The sequence below is a fragment of the Simochromis diagramma genome, unplaced genomic scaffold (genome assembly GCF_900408965.1).
Source record: "Simochromis diagramma unplaced genomic scaffold, fSimDia1.1 OVJJ01000766.1, whole genome shotgun sequence".
Taxonomy (NCBI): Eukaryota; Metazoa; Chordata; class Actinopteri; order Cichliformes; family Cichlidae; genus Simochromis; species Simochromis diagramma.
In genome coordinates, this window is record NW_024386828.1 from 299915 (window position 1) to 320310 (window position 20396).

At 39.7% G+C, this 20396-nt stretch overlaps 1 protein-coding gene and 1 long non-coding RNA gene across 8 annotated transcripts in view; both read right to left on the reverse strand.

Annotated features, from left to right (window-relative positions):
* Positions 1 to 20396, reverse strand: part of LOC120730818 — a 28671-nt gene continuing 8275 nt past the window's right edge. For 2 of the 7 annotated variants that reach the window (XM_040027347.1, XM_040027348.1), the window contains exons 2-6: positions 13777 to 13919; positions 11036 to 11386; positions 10424 to 10504; positions 10221 to 10328; positions 8606 to 10145 (exon numbers count right to left, since the gene is read on the reverse strand). In XM_040027347.1, coding sequence (XP_039883281.1) covers positions 10222 to 10328; positions 10424 to 10504; positions 11036 to 11386; positions 13777 to 13843 — 606 coding nt within the window. In that variant the 5' untranslated portion in view covers positions 13844 to 13919 and the 3' untranslated portion in view covers positions 8606 to 10145; position 10221. Of the gene's footprint in view, positions 141 to 232; positions 596 to 8605; positions 10146 to 10220; positions 10329 to 10423; positions 10505 to 11035; positions 11387 to 13776; positions 13920 to 16093; positions 16218 to 16242; positions 16467 to 20396 lie in introns of those variants that run through there. The other 5 variants (XM_040027350.1, XM_040027349.1, XM_040027345.1 and 2 more) reach the window with 5 other exon arrangements.
* LOC120730820 lies at positions 1518 to 3852 on the reverse strand. Its single transcript, XR_005695209.1, has 2 exons — positions 3710 to 3852; positions 1518 to 3353 (listed from the first exon to the last, which is right to left on the reverse strand). It is a non-coding gene; the product is annotated as an uncharacterized LOC120730820 (long non-coding RNA).

Genomic DNA, 20396 nt, shown 5'->3' on the forward strand with positions numbered 1-20396 from the left:
TTGTTACTTTCCCCCTCATCCCCTGGATCTTTTTAGGGGAACATAACAGACTGTTTTCTCACCATTTGTTGGAGTCGTGTCCTGAGGATCTGGAGTTTGCAGCGGCGTCTCTGTTGTTGAGGTTTTAGCAAAGTTTTGATCTAAAAGACAAAACAGTCAAAAAAAAATTTTAAATACAAATCGGAGTCTTTGACTTTTCAACCCCAAACATCACCAAAACAAATCTTCTCACCGACTACAAGTTCAACAACAGCAGCTTTCACTCGGCTCTGCAGCTTGGGGATGAAACATCTGTATCTGCCGTTGTCTTCCTCCGACACGTTCAGGATCTTCAGTGAAATGTTCCCGTGTTTCATGTCGTCCATGAACAGCTCCGTCCTCCTGAAGTACGAGGCCATCTTCATGTCGGGGACTTCCTTTCCATGTCTGTATAGGTGAACGTACTCATCTGACGGGTCGGGCTTCAGGTCGGGTTTGGACCACTCCACCGTCAGACCCTGGACATCGAACGTGGGCTCCAGGTGACACGGCAGGATGACATCATCACCCGGAGCAGCGATGATTGGAAGATTTGAACCAATCACCACAACCTCACCTGGAAACAGACAAAAAGTTAAATGTCCTGAAATCATTTCAGTAGCTAGCCAGCTGATTGGAGACCAAAACAGCCAACCAGAAATTTTGCATCCAAATCTATGATTGGTTGGTTTGTGGAGCATTTATAACGTGTACAGAAAGAGTTGAGCGTGCAGGGAGCACAGATGTTGAGAGCGGGAAGGACACACTGAGACCAGGTCCACAAATGTCTGTCAGCACAGAGCAGAGCAAATGCCAACAACTAAGTGAGAGGGGCTGTTACTGTGTGTGTAATAACAAACATTGAAATACATTATTTGCACGCAGAAATGAATTTTGTTCACTCAAAAATAATTGTCTCCTCAAAATGCAACACTTGCACTCATGCGCTCAGAATAGAGGGACAAAAACAATGGCATAAAATAATGCCATAAATCATCTCCATCGTGTCCGTTATAAACAAACCTCTAAACTGAGAGCAGTCGCTTCACACAGTCAGAACCTGCCTGACAATCTTCTCGATTTAAGATTCTTCCGTTTCTAAAGTAACTCACTGACAGATGCCACACTGTTAGTGACAGACAACACAGCACAGCTGATAATACTCAATTCAGCTTTTCATGGCAGCCTTGCTTCTGTCAGTCTGTGGCTACAACTGTAGCTGCCTCCACCAGTGTGTGAGAGTGAATGAATAGTGAAATTATATAGTGCTATCGAATTGAAAAGCAATATATAAATGCAATCCATTATTATTATATGGGTGTAGAGCGGAGTCATGTCAACAGTTCAACAAATTTTGGCTACATCTGAAACCATTAGGTCAACTTAATGATTTATTATTGAAGCTTTAACCAAAAGCCTCATAACTTCTTTAGTCATGTCTGCAAATCTAATCACAGGGATGCAGGGCTCCTTCAAACAATAGCCACACATCATACTGATGTTTATTTAGTTTATTTCTCTCTCTCATCTTCTTCAGAGACTGTGGAAACAGAAGAAAAAACTTCTGTTCAGACCCAAATTGCCATGGTTGTCCTCCCAGCTAAACTATGGTCATGTGACCATTAGAAACTCTACCTTAGACAAACTTTACAGCACTTTACACCTGTAACAAAACCCTTATTTTGCCACATATTTTAGACAAGTTTTAATCAATTATACCTTTTTTTATTATCTTATCCAATAAATCTTAACATTTTCCAACAAATAAATGAGCTAATTTAAACATGAATCTATCACAGAAACATAAAAAACAAACACCTTTATTTAACTGTGTCAGGGACAGTCACACTGTCCATTTACTGTAATCAACAGTAGACCGTCAGAGGTTGAGGATTAGTACATATATATTGTTATGTTAACTCAGCTCTGTAGAGCATCTGCAGCATCTTAGACCAGTTCTAACTTGTGAACAATGCACAGAATGATGGTAAGATTAGAGTTGAGTGTTTACACAACAGTGTCTCTGCTCCTCTCGATCAGCTGCCAACAAAGAGACTTCAGAGACGCCTTCATAGCCACGGGATGTTGCAGACAGCAGCTCCAGTGTTGAGTTGCACTTTAACAAGTAGAAAGAAGCAGGACAGCTCACCTTTGTAGGGAATACTGAAGTCAACAATCAGGCAAGTGTTTGATACAGTATGAATATTTCTGGATTTTATTGTTGTTATTTAATCCTTATTTTATTATTTTATCTCCTAATACTCTGGTTCATTTTTCGAGAAAAACAAAAAACCAAACATACTATCACATGACATCATGTCCTGTTTTACATGAAAACACAACAGCTTCATGATGATTTAAATATATTTTTTATATCAAATGTGAAAATGTGAAAAAAACATTCAGTTATAATTTATATAGAGAGAGATTTTAAACTCTATCCTCACTGCTGTATCATAACAAATCCTTATAACTACCATAATGATCAGTATTAACTAAACATTAACAGTTAAAACACACAAAAAAAATGGCTGCTCAGGTGGATCTTATGAGCTCAGCTTTCAATTCAGTCTTACTGCCCACTCGAAGTGTTTCTAACCACAAATCAGATTTTTTTATTTTATTTTATTATTTTTATTTTATTTATTTCAGCCTGTAAACATCCACAGCAAACATCCACTCCCACTGAGATCTGCTCCATGATAAATGTGAGAGAAACTAAACACTGATGACATTTTAACTGTGTCCCTCCTGCAGATGGAGCTCAACATCAACTAATAACACAGATGTTACTGTAAACATTTATCTGCTCAGTTTGGAAACACAGAGACTCTGAAACTGTTTCAGGATTGTGCTGCTGGAGAAACAAAGCAGAACTCTTCACTGTGGACATGAAAATGGAAACTACTGTTTATGGTTTGATCAGGATTTTCACTTCCACTTATGTGCATGCTGATGGAGTTCACTGTTTCCTCTTACATGCATGATTGCTGAGGTCTTTAGTTAAAGGAAGTTAAAGTGTCTCTACACGTCGTCACGGGAAACTTGCTATGCTTTTTTTAACTAAAGAAATAAATGCTTTATAAATTACATGTGAGCATTAAAAACGTCACACTGGAAATATTCAACACATAAAACTGAATCAATACTTAAAACCTACTCATCAGTTAATTATAGTTATTTAACAAATAACCTTTAACAAAATCCAAGCTGAGAATAAAATTCCACAGAGAAACAGAGTGAAACCAGTCCATGATGACTGCTCAGATGATGGACGAGAACGAGCCCACAGTCTGAAGCCTGAAGTCAGTACACGTCTCCTCTTCACAATCAGCCTGCAGACAGTTAATCACTCCATGAAATCTCAACACACAGATGTAAACCTCAAATTTCTAGAAATATTTTTGAAAATAAAATTCACTGTCAGTGTTAAACAGAATTAAGTTGCTCCTAAAAGTGCAGAACTTGCCTGAGAAACATCAGGCAACAGTTTTCAGCTCCTTTTAGCTCCGTTTAAGTGATTCGCTGACAGCTGTCGTCACTGACACATCAAACAGCAAAGAAGAAATGTTCACAGTGAATTTAATTAATTCACCAACATGTGATTAAATCTAGTTGCTCAGCTGTGATAGTCTATAATCTACACAGCTGCTAATGTGACTGAGAGTGATTCTAAATAAAAGCTGTTTACCTTGAAAGCAGAAGAGCGAGTTTAAGGACACGACACAGATCAGTACAAGAACATAATGACTGTAGGACGGAGCTTTGACTCTGGCACCAACCTGCAGTTTGTTGTTGAACTGCTCCACCCACATTACTGCAACCGGGATTCAAGCGGTTTGAATGTGAGACTGAGTGGAGTCTACATTTCTTCAGTCCTGAGAAATGTGATAGTTTTATTTTAGTTTTCACTGCTTGTTAAGTTATCAGTTAAAGAGTTCTGCTTGTTAGTTTGTGTTGATAAAAACAGATTCTTGGTGTGAATGTCTGAATATAAAACATATTGATCTTAGACTTTGAATGATTCATCTTTGATAATGTTTTTTTTATTATTATTGTCTCTGAAAACCAGAACACATTTGATTCAATTTAAAAAGTGTGTCAGTCTGAGTCAGTGAAGCAGAAGTGGATTTTCTGACAAACATCATCCTCAAAAAACTGTAGTTAGACTGCAGCAATAATCTCCTCCTGCCTGCAGTGATGGTCAATGTTAGGCTGTCATCATGTCTGAATTTTAGGAAAATTCACTTATTTAAACCATACAAGCAAAAACCCAAACACTGAAAAAACACAGAGAACAGAAACAGCACTGAGACTCAAGTCAGAGTTACACTTCCTGATGAGAAGTGACATTAAGCTGGTCACTGATGTCAGTGTAGCTGCAAACACATTTACATGAAGGAAACTGGCACCGAGAGCTGTGCTACTGAGCTTCCAGGGGATGGAGAGGTGTAACCTGGCCTGCCTGAAAACCTTCAGCAGTATTGGAACATGAAAACCGGAAGGATGGAGGGAGCGTGTCAAGCTCCGGAAGTAATAGTTCTGTGTCCTGTGATCTCGGAGAAAGAAGAATCCGAGGGCGTTTCTTCACTCCAAGAGGAGGTGGCAAGGAGGCCTGAAGCGTGACAGGCTGAAACTCGAGTCTGAAGCTAAAAGAACAGCTGGGTTGTGGGACAATTGGAAAACAACGGAGGTGTTGGGGTTGATAAGTGTCATAACGTGTTTGTTTGGTTTGGAGACACATCATGGTGTGAGGAGGAATGTGACCAGGAGATATTTTATTTTGTATTCTTATGATCACAGTTATAAGCAGAAGTATCAACCATTAATCATTTACCATTGTTGAACCAGTTGACAGAATAATCTTTGAATCACATCTAGGTTATTTTGACTAGAATATAAATCTACACAGATTATCAGTACTTTAATTAGTCTACTGTTGTTCTGTACTATTCTTGTTATTTGCTTAAAGCTGTTTCACAGTTCTGTAACCACTCAGAAGTCTGTGGGTCCTGTTGGACCCTGCCTTAGTTCTGCGTTCAGTTCTGCACGTACGCCGGCCTGTAACAACACACACACACTTAATAAGAACAGAAAGGTCGTCTTAGGACAGTCTCTCTGAGAGCTACACTATCACAAAGTGCACAATGTAATACACACTTGTTTTTCTCTAAAGTAGCAGTTGATGTCCATATAAGGGGAACTTTTTGAGTGCGAGGAACTGTTATCATTGCCAGTAAGGTCTGACTGTGTGACGTTATCAGTGTAATAAAAACCTTGGGACGTGGTTGTTCGGTGGGAGATCAGCGCTTAGAGGCTTGTGCTGCTCATCTTCCCCATATGTACATATGTATAATAAAATCACCTATTCTGACACCTACTGAGACCATGCAGCCGTTTGTCTTCTCCTCAAATTCGAACCATGACAAGGTGTAGCTGGCAGCATCTGACCAATCACAGACAAGAACATTAAAGTTGACAGCAGCGAGACAAAGAACATAAAACTGTAAAACTATAACAATATAAAGAGTTTACAAACACAACACAGACTGACAGTAACAGATTGAGAGGAAAAGCTCTGCACAGTCAGCAGGTTAGTAGTAAACATGCTGTATGACTGTGTGAGGGTCAGTGAGACTGGAAAAGAGTTTGTGTTCATCAGGAATGAAAATGTTACAGCAGCACATGTTTCATCTTGTTGATGTAGATGATCGAGGCCGCTGCTTTCTGTGTCATTTGCTGAAACAATTTTAAAGTTAAATGTCATCACTCTTTATCTCTCTGAAGGACCTTCTTGCTTTGATGCACTTACTAACCACTGAGTCACTAGTATTATTAAATCTATTCCCCTTTTGTTTTTGACACAGCAAATATAAATGCATTGGAGAAAAGCTGTATTTGACATAAAACAAAAGCTTTGGTGGAGGAAACTCCTCAAAGGTGTTTTATTGCTGGTGAAAAATGCTGGACGTTTATGTCCTGTGCAAATTATAATTAAAGAAAATTTAATTAATAACAATAAAAGAAAAAACTGCACAAAAACCTACCAGTAGCATTTCAGGATGGCTGTCTCTATATTTGCTGCTACAAATTTCAACATGTTTTTCTTGAATAGAAATTCTTCTGAGCCATGAGAAACTGTGCTCAGCATTTCATTTCACTTGGGTTTCTGAACCTGAACCATTTGGTTAATAATACCACTACTAATGATAAAAGTAATAAAAATGGAATGTGGAAGAAGGTCCCATAATCAAAGACACCCAGCCACCTCCACCTAAGACTTCTAAAAAAAAAAAAGAAAAGAAGAAAAGAAAAAAAGAAAAGAAAAGTTATTAATATTTCCAAAACATGAAAACACTCAAATACGCCCTCTGTAGTTAAGCCCACTGCAGAAACACCCCCACTCCCCCCAAAAAGATTGAAGCAGACCTTTTTCTCCCTTGAGTGTTTTACTTCTAATACAATTTCTCTCCAAATGCCATCATTATGTTTGCTGTGATGTCACACTCACACATTCAAATGGCGGTGCGACAATTAGGAGCTCAAAACTTTTACAATTCAATGAAAACCTGACAGTGTCACCCTGGGAATTTCAACCACAGAATACTGAGTTGAGACGTTGTTAATTATGAAGAAGGTGCACAGGTCAGTTATACTTGAGACAGACGTGGTTCAGTGTAAAATAAACATTTTGACAGCTGTTTAAAATACGAAATAAGTGAACCAATGAATTGATTGTACATGCACAATTCCGAGCTGTGGATTACCAGATGAGAAGGTCCAGAAAGATCACCAACTCATACATGCAGCTCATCTTCACACACTCAAACCAAGAGTGCATAAATAAGCACTGCGCACAGATGGTCCCACCACCAAGGCACACAGGCACCTCCACTTTTGGCCTTCAGCTTCTGAATAAAAGAAACACAAGTTGTTAAAGTAATTAAACTCCAAAACAAATGCACCCTCTGTGGTTAACTGTACTGCAGAAACACACTGGTGATCTGCAGCTAGAAAAAGGGCCTCCTTCAGTCTTCAGTGGTGTCACACAAAAGAGAATCTACAAATCAAAACATTCAGAAAGCAAATGAACAAACGACAAAAAAATATTCCTTCAGTTTAGAGCAGATAGCTTCACTGAATCTAACTTAATAATTTAATACATTAACAGGCTTCCATATATTGCATGTAAGGCTCAACTGCTATTCTAAAACTTCCAACTTCCAGTGAGAAGGCCAAACAAAGCAAGAAGCACAAAGAAAAAGGCAAAAGTAAAATGAACACAAGGCAAAGAGGAATATTCTGTAAACGTAGCCCAGAGAAGCAGCGGCGGCCTCGCTATAAAGTTATCAGCTGCTCGCTCGGCCCCGACTTCCTGCAATGTATCATACAATTAGCATTTATAGCAAAAATACAATAATGGATGTAAGGGTAAGATTGTAAAAAAACAATGCTGAACAAACAGTGTCGCCAAATTTGCAAACACACTTGTTTACCACCAAGTAAAATAATAAAGGTACGGCACAAAATAAAAATATGTCAGCAGTCGATGGAAGGCTTCAGGGAAATAATCTGGAAATGATCTTTACAAAACATGAGTGGCACCAATCAACAAAAGTGTAGCCAATTCAGGCTGAGGCAGCAGCTACATGTAGGCAAGTCCTACCAGTGACAGCTGGGACGTCAGGTGACCGAAGAGCTGGATGTGCACGGCAACAGGTGAGTGAGTCAGGGATGCTCAGATATCTAATGTGATTGGCTACTAACAGTGGCTAATAATGTAATATGGAAATACAGTACTCATTGTGCTACATGAATATAAAATAAGACTGTAACAGAAGTAATGCTAATATCTCAACAAGTCAGAGTTACACTCTGATCAAACTGTGATGCCCAAGTCTAGAAAAAAGCAGCAAATAGGTTTCTGCAGCTCCACCTGTAAACAAACCTAATACAGATCCATCCTGTATTATCCTGAAGCTGTGGAGCCGAGTGAGAAGATTTGTTTTAATGTTTATGAATGTGAACGAAAATTCAAGACTGTCAAAATTAAATCTCTGTCACTGAGTTTATATCAAACCACAATGACAGAGACATCACTTCATCCAAGATCTCTCCAAACTTTAGATCCTGAGGACTCGACTCTAAAAAAGAGAGAAGAGTCATTTTCTCTGTAATTTTTTTTTTTTTGAATTAGTTTGTCTGGTAATTTATTTTCCTCATGAGCAACAGATAAAAGGAGCATTTGATACAACATGACCTTCAGTTGGTAACGATGGTCCCATCAGAGTAAAGAACATGAGGACAGGCCTGCTTTACGGTAGGCTTAACTTGTGATTGACAGGGGACTGCTGTATCTGTTGATGGTGGTGGACAAAACACTCATTCAAAACACTTTAAAAGGAAGTTGATCACTGTAGCTCAGGGGTGTCGAACTCCAGGCCTCGAGGGCTGTAGCTACTTTTAAAGTCTGTTTGTCGCCCCCTACAGGCCTGCAGGACATTAACAATAACTCCCACTGACTGCAGCAGTCACAGAGGCTGCAGAGACGTGTTTGTACGTAGGAAGCGTAGACTCACACTCATGTGTGGAACAAATCAGTGACAACGTTTACTGCTTTAAAACAGAAATCAGACGGTGGCCTCTAGTGTCCAGCTCTGGTATTGCACTGAAAAGATGAGTCAAAATTAAGGTGAACATCAGCATTTCATCTCCAGTAAAACAAGTGAAGCTTTTATCATCTCTCATTTCATTTTATAATTTCTTACATCTTCTATCTTACATTCGGTAGTAAAAGACATCTCTACTTAATTACAGTGACACATAATGAACATGGAGCATTAAAGTTCCTGTTTGTCTGTTCAGCAACACAGTGAAGACACTGTAAATGTAAAACTTTAATACTTAAAAATAAACCAAAGATTTAACAAAAATTAATAAATAAAACCGTTGGACACTTTTACACTCGCAACTCTCAGCACTAAACTGAAAACACGATCACAAATCAGACTAAACTTTACAGACTGAACATCGAGTCCTGACCAGCAGGAAGTTTAACATTAAACTTAATGAATTATTTGTAGCTTTAAAAATCCAGATGTAAAATGTAAAGCACCTTGTTTTGGATGTTTATAAAGTGCAGCAGATGATTAACGAAGGGTGTTTAAAGTAATCAGCTTATAGCTCAGGTTCTCTCAGACATTAAAGATGAAAGAAAACAAAAAACAATCAGAGCTCATCAGCTGTGGTAACAAAGTCTGCTTTCATACAGTGAGGTCAGTAAAACAAAGGAGTTCTCCTTATGAGCTCCATAAATTCTCTTTCTATTACTTTAAAACTTGTTGGTGCTTTTCCAGTCTTCTGTGTCACCAACACAATTTTCAGGTGACTCCCCCCGAACTTTCCACATGAACTGTGCTGGAAATATCCACTTCCATCTGTAATGAATGCAAATGGAATGGAAAAGACTGCTTGTTTGGGAATGATCTATGTCAGCCCAGCACAGTGATGATCAGGGAAGATTGTAACCCTTTAATTAGTCCCTCAGAGACACTTTGAGGTCTCACTGAAAGGTTTAAGTTCACCTTTAACTAACAAACAAACAAACAGTAAGTAAATTCATTAAACACGCTGACAGTGAGGCAGAGGAGTGTTTCTTCTCCAGGCTGAACGTCACAGTTTTGTACTGAAGGAGGAAATCCATCAGTTTCACTGCTTGATGTTTCCAAGCAGATCCTCCAGAGTCTGACAGCAGCAACTCTGACTGAAGACGTCTGTAAGAAATATTTCCTGTTTAGATCCTCTGATCTTCCACTCTGGGTTTTCTTGTACGTCACTTTGTTTGTCTGAAAATGAGCTCGATAAATAAGCTGGACGAGGCTCGAATCTTCAGCTGGGGTCAAAGTTCAAGTCAATCTCACATCCTTTTGTAGGAGTGACCTTATGATGATCTCAGTGCTGCTGGGCCCGAGTGTCTCCCTGTGGTTGATGGTTTGAATCCAACATAAATGTGAAGATTCAGGAAAGATAAATCTCTCTCAGCTCCATTAAGACCAACGCTCCTTTGAGTACAGCAGCTACACTGATAGTGGTTGTTTTTGTGTCTCATCATCCTCTGGATGCTTCTGCTGAAAGAAGTAGAGTAATGAGTCAGTCTGACGGTGCAAGAAGCAACAACATGTTTGTGTTTGTTTGTTTCTTACTTTATGTTTCTGCAAGATGTGGAGAGAAATATGCAGCAAAACCAGCGAGAGCCAAAACTAATGTTATGGTGATGACAACAATCACCACAGGGACCCAGGATCGACCTGCTGATGTAGAAAAAAAAGAAAAAGAAAAAAGAGCTCACCACAAATACACAACCCAAAGAAGAATGATGCAGAGAAAAGTTGGACTGTCTTCTCACCATGTCTCTGAGTCACGTCCTCAGGATCTGGAGTTGGGAAAAGCAGCAGTGTCGTTGTTGAGGTTTTAGCAAATTTTGCATCTAGAAAACCACAAAAATCAGTTGAGTCATAATAGGTACAAGAATAAAGACGCAAGAACCAGAATGCTGACATTTGAGTTTTGAACCACAGAATAACATTGAAATGTTCAAGTTGGTGCTAATGTCCAAAAATATGTCAACGTGAATTTCCTTTAAATTATCGTCACATTTTAAGCAGCTCACATGGTGATGGCACAAACTTGCAGTCCCACAACAGCACGCTGCTCTTTTCCCCACAGATCAAACTGATGATCTTTGAGTTTTTTGGATCTTCAGTAAACAAACTGCACAATGACTCAAACTTGTGCCCAACTCTTGTTTTAAAGTCATTGAAGATGAAAAATTTGAACACAACTATGCATGTATATAAAATGGAAATATGTGTGTACAAGGAAAAATAAATAAATACTCGTAACAGCTGTGAAAAGAGAAAAATTATTTTTGTTTCATGTTAGATTAATAAGTACATTCTTATCTCAATTTCTGGTTTAAGATCACAGTGATCACATGTGTATAAATGAATCCTCTTACCAGAGACGGTGAGTCTGCAGCTGTTGTAGCCGTGGCCATAACCTGTGTCCACCTCACACAGGTACAGACCCGAGTCCTCAGTCCTGAGTCTGGACAGCTGGAGTCTGATTCGTCCTTCTCTGAGGGCGTCTTTGTCACTCTGGACTCGTCCTGAAAACCTTTTGTCCTGAACCTCTGAGAACTCGACACCATCACGAAGAAAATACAGAGTTAAGTCATTATTCAGGCTACAGAGGATGTTCAGTGCTGAGATGGGCGTGTCTGGTTTGGTAGGGAACGTCCACTCCAGTGTGATGTTGTGGTTCTCCTCTGCCTGATAGGAGCTCTGTGTCACATCCACTACAAATGATCCTGTTGAGGAGACAGAGAGGAGCAGACACACTCACAACTTTAGACAACTTGTTTTTTTCCCCCCTGACATGTTTCTGTCCATATTGTACATTACTGACATATATTCTACCAATAGTAAACTGACAATAAATAACATTGAATTACAGTATCTGAAATTATGTTTCTTGAGTAAGCACAAACTATCCTGGATTCCACATTTTAAGTAAGTTAAAAGGCAAAATTTCAAAGTCTCTCACAACGCTCTGTAAAGTTAAAATCTCTGAAATCAAACATTATTATATACTCCTTATTGTTCTATTATACTTCTGTATATGATATACTGTGTAAATGTAAACACACCATCCAATATACATTCTGCAAAAAAGAACAACGAGGATCATAAATAAAACCAACTCAAAAGAATTATCAAATCTACTTTTCCATAATTAAATGTCATATTCTTAAATTTAAAGACGGTTGACAATGTTCAAAGCAGAAAACAAATATTTGGTCCACAACATTCAGAACTTGTTCAAAATAACACCAAATACTAATGACCTGAGAGGAATCCATAGCCAGTAGTACGGACTAATGTAAAATATCACAGTATTACAGTCACAGGAGTTGTTGTGTGGGACACCTGTAAAGGTGATGAATTATACTGAAGTCTTTTCTTCATTTTTACAGCTAAAGTAACCCAAGCTTAAAATTTTAATCAAGGTGTTTGTTACATAGAAATAACTCCATATGAAGCAATGTCCAAACACAGTAACCATTCTGAGATACTAGTAGAACAACAGCCAACAGTATAACTCCACGTTTTACTCTGGCCATCCTTGTTCCACCTACAGATGATTTAATCCAAACATTTCCAACATTTTGTGTTCAAGCTTCAGCTCGGCCTCCAGTCTTTTTGTCAATGACACGTCTCCAAACATACATCTCACCACCATCTTTTAAAATGTGTAAACTAATGTATAAAACAAAATTCAACTAGAAATATAAATGTAAAAGACTGCTGTCATTTTATATTTATAAAATGTCCATAACAGTGCTGGATTTACCTCAAAGCACTCCACATGGAGAACGTTATTTTACTTGTTAAAAAAAAAAAAAAAAAAAAATAGTTTGAGAAATAAACTGTGAATATAAAGCCGTGGAACTATTGAGCCGTCCTTCATTGCATTCTTTGTAGGAAAATGTGAAATGATGCAGTGATTTATTGAAATGTCTGCTAACATTCATGGAAATACAGTAAATAAGATAAATACAGAGTCTGTACAATACTAACTGGAAACTTACCTCAGCTAAATGAGGAGAAGACTGAAGTTCTTGTTTGTGCTCCTAAAAATTTTGTACCTAGTGTTATGGAAAACTTGGGTCCACTTGCTACATTTGCCAAACCGTCTATCAGGAGCCTTTGTGTTAGTATCGACTCAGCTCTGACTTTGGATGCCCATGTAAAATCTTTGGTTCGCTCCTGTTTTTATCACTTGAGAAATATTGCTGAGTCGCGCTCCGAATTAGAAATTGTCATTCATGCATTTGTTTCATCTCGTCTGGACTATTGTAATTCTTTGTTTACTTGTTTATGTAAAGCCTCTTTGGAGCGTCTGCAAGTTGTTCAGAACGCTGCTGCAAAGCTTCTGACCAAGTATTCCCATGTCACACCCCTGCTGATTCAGCTGCACTGGCTCCCCGTTAAATTCAGAATCCAGTTTAAGTCCATGGACAAGCACCAACATATATAAGTGAACTTTTACATCCATACATTCCCAGCAGGTCCCTGAGGTCATGTGACCAGGGCTTGCTTGCTGTCCAACACACGAGGCTGAAAACAAAAGGCGACAAAGCTTTTGGAACTGTGGCCCCCAGATTGTGGAACTCTCTCCCTTTGAGCCTGAGATCTGTGGACTCTGTGGTCGCTTTTAAAAAACAGCTAAAAACTCATCTTTTTAAACTTGCTTTTGGTTGGTTTTTATTTTTAGGTTTTAGCTTCTGTGAAGCACTTTGTGATTTTACCTTGAAAGGTGCTATATAAATAAAGTTTTACTTACTTACTAATGAACTAGAAAGTCAGTATTTGTTATGACCACCTTTGTTCTTAAACACAGCCTGAACTCCTAGGCAGTTTTGTCATTTCTTTAAATAGTCTTCAGGAAAATTTCCCTAGCCTTTATTTCTTTGGACTATTTGTCTCCACATTCAGTGTTTTCTTATCCAGAGTCTCAACAAACCTGCTCTAACTGGAAATGCCATCTCCATTTTTAAAATCATCAAAAATTAAAAACACTGTCACATTGGAAAGATGTCAACATACAAAAACTGGCTCAATACCTACAATCAATTTTAGCATCAGTTAAAAAAAGACAAACTAAAAGTAGAGTCGGTAATAGAAACACATTATTTACCTCTAACTGAACCCAAGTGGAGCATTAAAGTCCACAGTGGGACCATGAAGAAAGGCATGAAATCCATGTTGTCATCTTGTTAACAGTCTGTGGGGAACCAGCTCTTCTTCCTCATCATCATCATCATCATCATCACATTCAGGCTGCAGACAAAAAGATAACTGTTACGTCTCAACACAGACATGCTGCTCAGTTTATATTGACACTTTGATTGTAAAACGACATGACGAATAAAATTTAGTTCAGCAGCTACGATGCTGACCAGCTACTAATGTTAGCAGGTGGCTGAGAGCAACAACTACACCAACAGAAATCTACTAGATCTAAGAATGCGAGGGGAAACCTGAGCGACAGCTAATATCTCTGATTTATTGAAAACTAAACTGAAATCAGAAAAATATAAGACAGTAAGAACGTCAGTGAGCAGCATACAGAGATAATTTACAGGAACATGCTTTAGAAATCCACACATACCATGATATATGTTTTTATTTATTCTGAACATGAAACTGTTGTCAAATCTGGCAAAATCAAATGTTGCTGGATTAAAACCTGCTTTTTCCTTAAATGTAATTGGGTGTAGGAGACCGACTGATCCTCTGCTACATGGAAACATCATCATGGATTTCTGGCAGTGAATATTTTACCAATTGTGTTTGCAAGAGGAGTTGACTTCTTGAGCTCTGGTAAACATCACATTAGCATGAAAACCATAAATTAATGACTGAAATTTGGTTGAATCCAGTGACGTCAGTAAAGAGATTTACCTGTAGGACAGAAGTGTTACCAGAACAGCAGTGAAGGCTCAGGCATGCATCAATAATTTATAATACTTTAGTTCAGTTTGTTCATGATTATGAGAGTCTGCTGGAACTGAGCAGGAAACAAATCTGAGACAGAGGCAGTATGATACTGAGTCAAACCAGACGCTCCGTCTGATCACCTTGTAGGTAGAGACTGCATTATTTGTTCTTCAGCTAAACTAACAAGCTACAAACACAGGTGATTTATGGACTCCGTGCATAAGATCACTACAAATCGCCCTGAGGTGTAAACCATTCTGAGATACCAGAACACAAATTTGTCAACGCACAATCCACACTACAAGGCACATCTGTCATTTTTCTTACTTCCGAACAAAAAACAAAGATCTTCAGATTGAAGGAAATAAGAATGTCAGTTTTAAAACATCAGCTGTTGTCCAGAAATAATTTGTGCAGATTTCATGTTTGCAGATTTATTTCCAGACAATGATTTTTAAGGGTAGTGAAAACCATAAATCACATAAAATCATAAATTTTATTCATTAAAAATGACCACTGAATGGTTATATGTATTATGTTATATGTATTAACATGACAAATCGTGACACAGACTTCTTATACTCAAAGTGCATGGGCTGCTAGTAAAAGTTAAAGGTGTGGGTAATATTTTGCAGCATAGGTGAGAATAGTTTAACTCTGGACCAACCTGCTGTGACATACCAGCGATTATTTCACCCACTCCTTAAACATGAACTTGCAGACATGACAGTCATAGTATCACGAAATATTTAACTTTTTCCTGTCCGAGCAAACGATCATACCTGTGTTTTAGGTATATAAGGGCTGTATCCCAATTCAGGGTCTGCAGCCTTACAGGCCGCATTTTAAGGCCGATTACGTCAGCCCATTCATTTCCCTGAATTTTAAGGATGTGGCCCAACATATCCCAGAATGCATAGCGCGGCGGTGGGTGTGGATAATTTTTTTTTTTTTTTTTTTTTTTTAAGCAAAAACAGCGGATGAGGGGCGGCCAAAGAGTAAACTTTAAGTACTGAATATTATGTCACTTATTTATGTGCAAATGTTTAATAACGAAGAACATCAGCAAAGTTATGTGACATTAGTGACGTTTGTACTAACTTGGTTTTAAAGCCTTTACTTTAAAATATACGCCGTTCAATAGCTGAGCTTAATCTTACAGAGAATGATCAAAGCTCGTGTAGAAAGAAACAAACAAATGAACAAAAGATTTTCTCTTTCATTTCTGTTAAACAAAGCTGTATGACACGTTTCCAGCTGTCAGGATCATGGTTGCTAGGCAACCTGGGCAGCGCTATAGAGGCTAGACCGTCCCATTTCACAAGCCTCGCACTTCCGGCCTTAGCGGTCTTTGAGTACGCGGCCCTTGAGGTCCGTTAAGGCTGCAGACCCTGAATTGGGATACAGCCAAAGTCCCAAAACTTAACCGAATAGGGTCGGGGAATCACGACGTTTTACGCGTGCGAAAGTTTGCTTTCAGCTGAAAGCAGAGTTTAAGTAAAACATCGGTTTACCTTGAACAGGTATGATTAAGACGAAACCCGAGCACAGAATTAAAGCCCATAGCGAAAGAAAATTAGCTTTTTCACATCCGCCAGTATGTGATTAAAATTCAGTGTAATCTACACTAACATGCAGCTGGTAGCTGGAAACACCCGCTTACACTGTACAGAAGTCCAAGCTGATCAAAGGAGAAACTCCAGTGGGAAACAGTCCTTAAAATAGAAGTTGTTCAGGGACATTAAAGATGATCAAAAGTTCCGTTTGCTGACTGAAGCGAAGCTGCAGTCCAATCGGTCCCTACCAGCTTCGCGCGAATTGTCCAAATGCACTGTGAGGCTCATCAGCTATCTATCTATCTATCTATCTATCTATACACACACACACACACACACACACACACACACACACCCCACACACACACACACACACACACCACAACTGAGGTCTGGGCGGGATTAAGAAGTCCCATGCCAGTTGCCTTACGCATCATCGAATTTCTTAATCCCGCCCAGGTATGAATATTTGCAACCGTTTTGAGGGGGGGGGGAGAGAGAGAAGGCGCTCACAAAATACCAGAGAGAGGGGTGGGGAGAGAGAAGGCGCTCGCAAATACCAGAGAGAGGGGGGTGGGGGGAGAAGGCGTTCGCAAATACCAGAGAGAGGCGGTGGGGGGAGAGCAGGAAGTGCGCTCGCAAATTACCAGAGAGAGGGGGGTGGAGGCGAGAGATGCGCTCGCCAAATACCGGAGAGAGGGGGTCGGTGGGCGAGAGAGAAGGCTCGCAAATACCGAGAGGGGGGGTGGGGGAGAGAAGGCGCTCGCACATACCAGAGCGAGGGGGGTGGGGGAGTGAGAAGGCGCTCGCATACCAGAGAGAGGGGGGTGGGGAGAGAGAAGGCGCTCGCAAATACCGGAGAGCGAGGGGGGTGGGGAGAGAGAAGGCGCTCGCAAATACCAGAGAGAGGGGGGTGGGGAGAGAGAAGGCGCTCGCAAATACCAGAGAGAGGGGGGTGGGGAGAGAGAAGGCGCTCGCAAATACCGGAGAGAGGGGGGTGGGGAGAGAGAAGGCGCTCACAAATACCAGAGAGGGGTGGGCAGTGTTGCAGTTTTCAGACCCCTTAGCGTCTTTTTTTCCTAAAGAAAGTCGCTTTAAAAAAAAAAAAAAAAAAAAAAAAGGACGTGAAAGCGCGTATTGCTTTTACTCTCAACAAGCAGCAGGTGCTGTAACGCAGTCAGTTCTTCTTTTACTCTTAAGCTGTTTTGTGGATCACAAGGTTTACACCCACACACCCCCACACACAGTAACTCCACCAGAGTGCCTATTTCGGGTCACTTGCCGGTCCAAGCCTGGATAAAGGAGCAGGGTTGGAATTGTATGGAAGCCCGTTTCCGCCACAAAAAAAAAAAAAAAAGCTAGTATCCATAACTCGAAATTTCGAGTTATTATCTCGAAATTTCGAGAAATATAACTCGAAATTTCGAGTTAGCTCTGCCAATCAAAAATATACGTGAATGAGGTCGCTTTCTTGTTACCCGGAAGCATATGGCGCAGGACCGCGCACTCAAAAACGGATCCCAACAAATTAAAGTATGTTTGCTGATAGTAACACCATGTGATTCAGCTAATAACACAGGGATTTCATCATTTGTGAAGCCAGGCTGAAAACACTCAGCAATCTGTGCATTCACGACTGGATGTAATACCGGTAGCTTAGCTGTAGCATTTGTAGTTGAGGGCTTCAGCTTCCGGGTAACATGGAAATGACGTCATTCACGTAGATTACTGATTGGCAGCGCTAACTCGAAATTTCGAGTTGCTTTTCTCAAAATTTCGAGAAAATATCTCGAAATTTCGAGTTATGGATCCTTTTTTTTTTTTTTTTTTTAGTGGCGGAAACGGGCTTCCATAGCATTGTGACATTTAAAAAAAAAAAACAAAAAAAAAACAATTGCTAAAAGAAATTTAATTTGTAGTTCTAAATAAACTCTAAATGCATTTAGGACGTTCTTTTACTCACTTTGTCTCTTCCACGATGGTATTTCTCTCTCCAACAACAGAGGTTACAATACTTGGGTTGCAGTCACGTGGTTCTGATGACGTGCGGAGGCAGCGCGATTTTTGAGTGGAGGGCGGAAGTAAACATGGAGGACACTGTGGAGAGTCAGGAGAGCAGCTATTGTGCAACTTTAGACCCCGTTTCTCGGGAGAGATATAAACAGATAGTTAAAAAATATATCGGACGTGATCCGTATTCTTTGAAAATGTCCGAATACACCACAGAAGTAAAGGATTTGCCTACTATCGACGCTGTGGATATCACCAACTACTTGGTCCTCCAGACTTCTTACTACACTAGGCAGCAAATGAAAGCTTTCAAGAGTCTGGAGGCGTACAATTTTTTTGTCAGCGGGTGGGTCCACAACCTTGGAACAAAACGTCTCCGTGATGGATACAGTTTGGTGTTTGCAAGGGTGAGTGTTTGTTCTTATATTGCTTTATCTTAAACACGCTAACAGTTAGCGTTAGCGGCTTTAACGTCAACAAACATGCCAAATCCTTAGGACTTCGTTAGAGTGACAGTTGTTTGTTTCAAGGTAAACCATTCTCAGAGGTCTAACGAGACACCTCTGAAGACTTGGGTAATTGCAAGCTTAATTAAGCTTCATTCTTTTATCTCGTTTGAGAACTGATTCCGATCTGGGTTTTCGTTCGTAGCCGAGATTGACCGTCGGAGCCCAGTCCTCCGACTCTTCGTCATCCAAAGCACTTGGGCAGCCTATAGTCCCAATCAAGTCAATATTAGACTACTAACTTAAAAGCACTAAGTAAACGAGAATTTAACGACAACATAATGCTAATAAGTTCGTTTGCAAACATAACATTACCTCTGACGAAGTGGTCGCTGCAGACACGGGCATTGGCAGACTCTGCTCCTCCCGACTGTAAACGTAAATTTAAAATCCATTTTTTCCTACGTTTTTCGGTTAGAATTTTCCATTTTTCTCCTCTTCGTTGGGCTATTTTTGGTACCCTAAAATACCGTTTATCAGTTTCTCGGGTCGACCTACTGGAGCATCCGTAAACACAACAGGACAAAGGCATTTTGCGTACTGTCTGTCTGTGATTTTGCGCTGATCTTTTTCACTTCCGCCCTCCAGTCAAATTTCGCGCTTTACGTCGACGTCACGTCTACGTCAAATGAAACCCAGCTATTAGATTAGCATGATCAATTATGCAAATTAGGCTATGACGTCATTTAGCGACTTCTAGGACAACCAATAGCGATTTTCCTTACTGAGGAGTTGGCAACACTGGGGGTGGGGAGAGAGAAAGCGAGAGAGAGAGAGAGCAGAACAACTTGCCCAACACTGCTCAGGAGAACATTCACTGACTTCCTCCACAGTCTTCATACAGATGCTTGTGGGGAGTGTTTAACTCACTGAAACTCATTGGACAGCAGCTACACACATCAGTGAAAAGCCCTGAATGTGATCTTGAGAGAAATGCTATGAACACATTCTTCATCACACTGAAATAGACTGACTAATAAAACTGCTGCATTATTAAAGACAGTTTTGTTTCATATCAGTCATGTGGTCTTATTTTGCTCTTCCCTTACTCCCTTACAGGTCTACCTAAAAAAATCAGTCAGACAACTACAGCTCATTCAGAACTCTGCTGCTCGAGTCCTCACTAAGACCAAAAAAGTGGACCACATCAGTCCAGCTCTGAGGTCCTTACACTGGCTGCCTGTCCGTCAGAGGATAGACTTTAAAGTTCTGATGCTGGCCTATAAAGCTCTGAATGGTTTAGGACCAAAATACATCAATGACCTCCTGACCCAGTATGAACCATCCAGATCCCTCAGGTCATCTGGATCTGGTCTTTTATCAGTTCCCAGAGTCAGAACCAGACACGGAGAAGCTGCATTCAGCTTTTATGCTCCTTATATCTGGAACAAACTCCCAGAAAGCCTCAGATCAGCTGAAACACTCAGTTTATTTAAATCCAGGTTGAAGACTCACCTGTTCTCAGCTGCATTTGAATAAAGCACCAAATCCACACTTTAAGCTTAAATTTCAAAACTTACATTTAACTACTGATTTTATCTACTGTTCTGATTTTATCTGTTTTGATTTTATATACTGTTGTTTGTTTGTTTGTTTGTTAATTAGTTAGTTAGTTTATTTGCTTGTTTTAATCAATTTTAAATCATGCTTTTTATTTGTTCTTGTTTCTAATGTCTCTGTAAAGCACTTTGAATAACCTTGTTGTTGAATTGTGCTATACAAATAAACTTGCCTTGCCTTGCCTT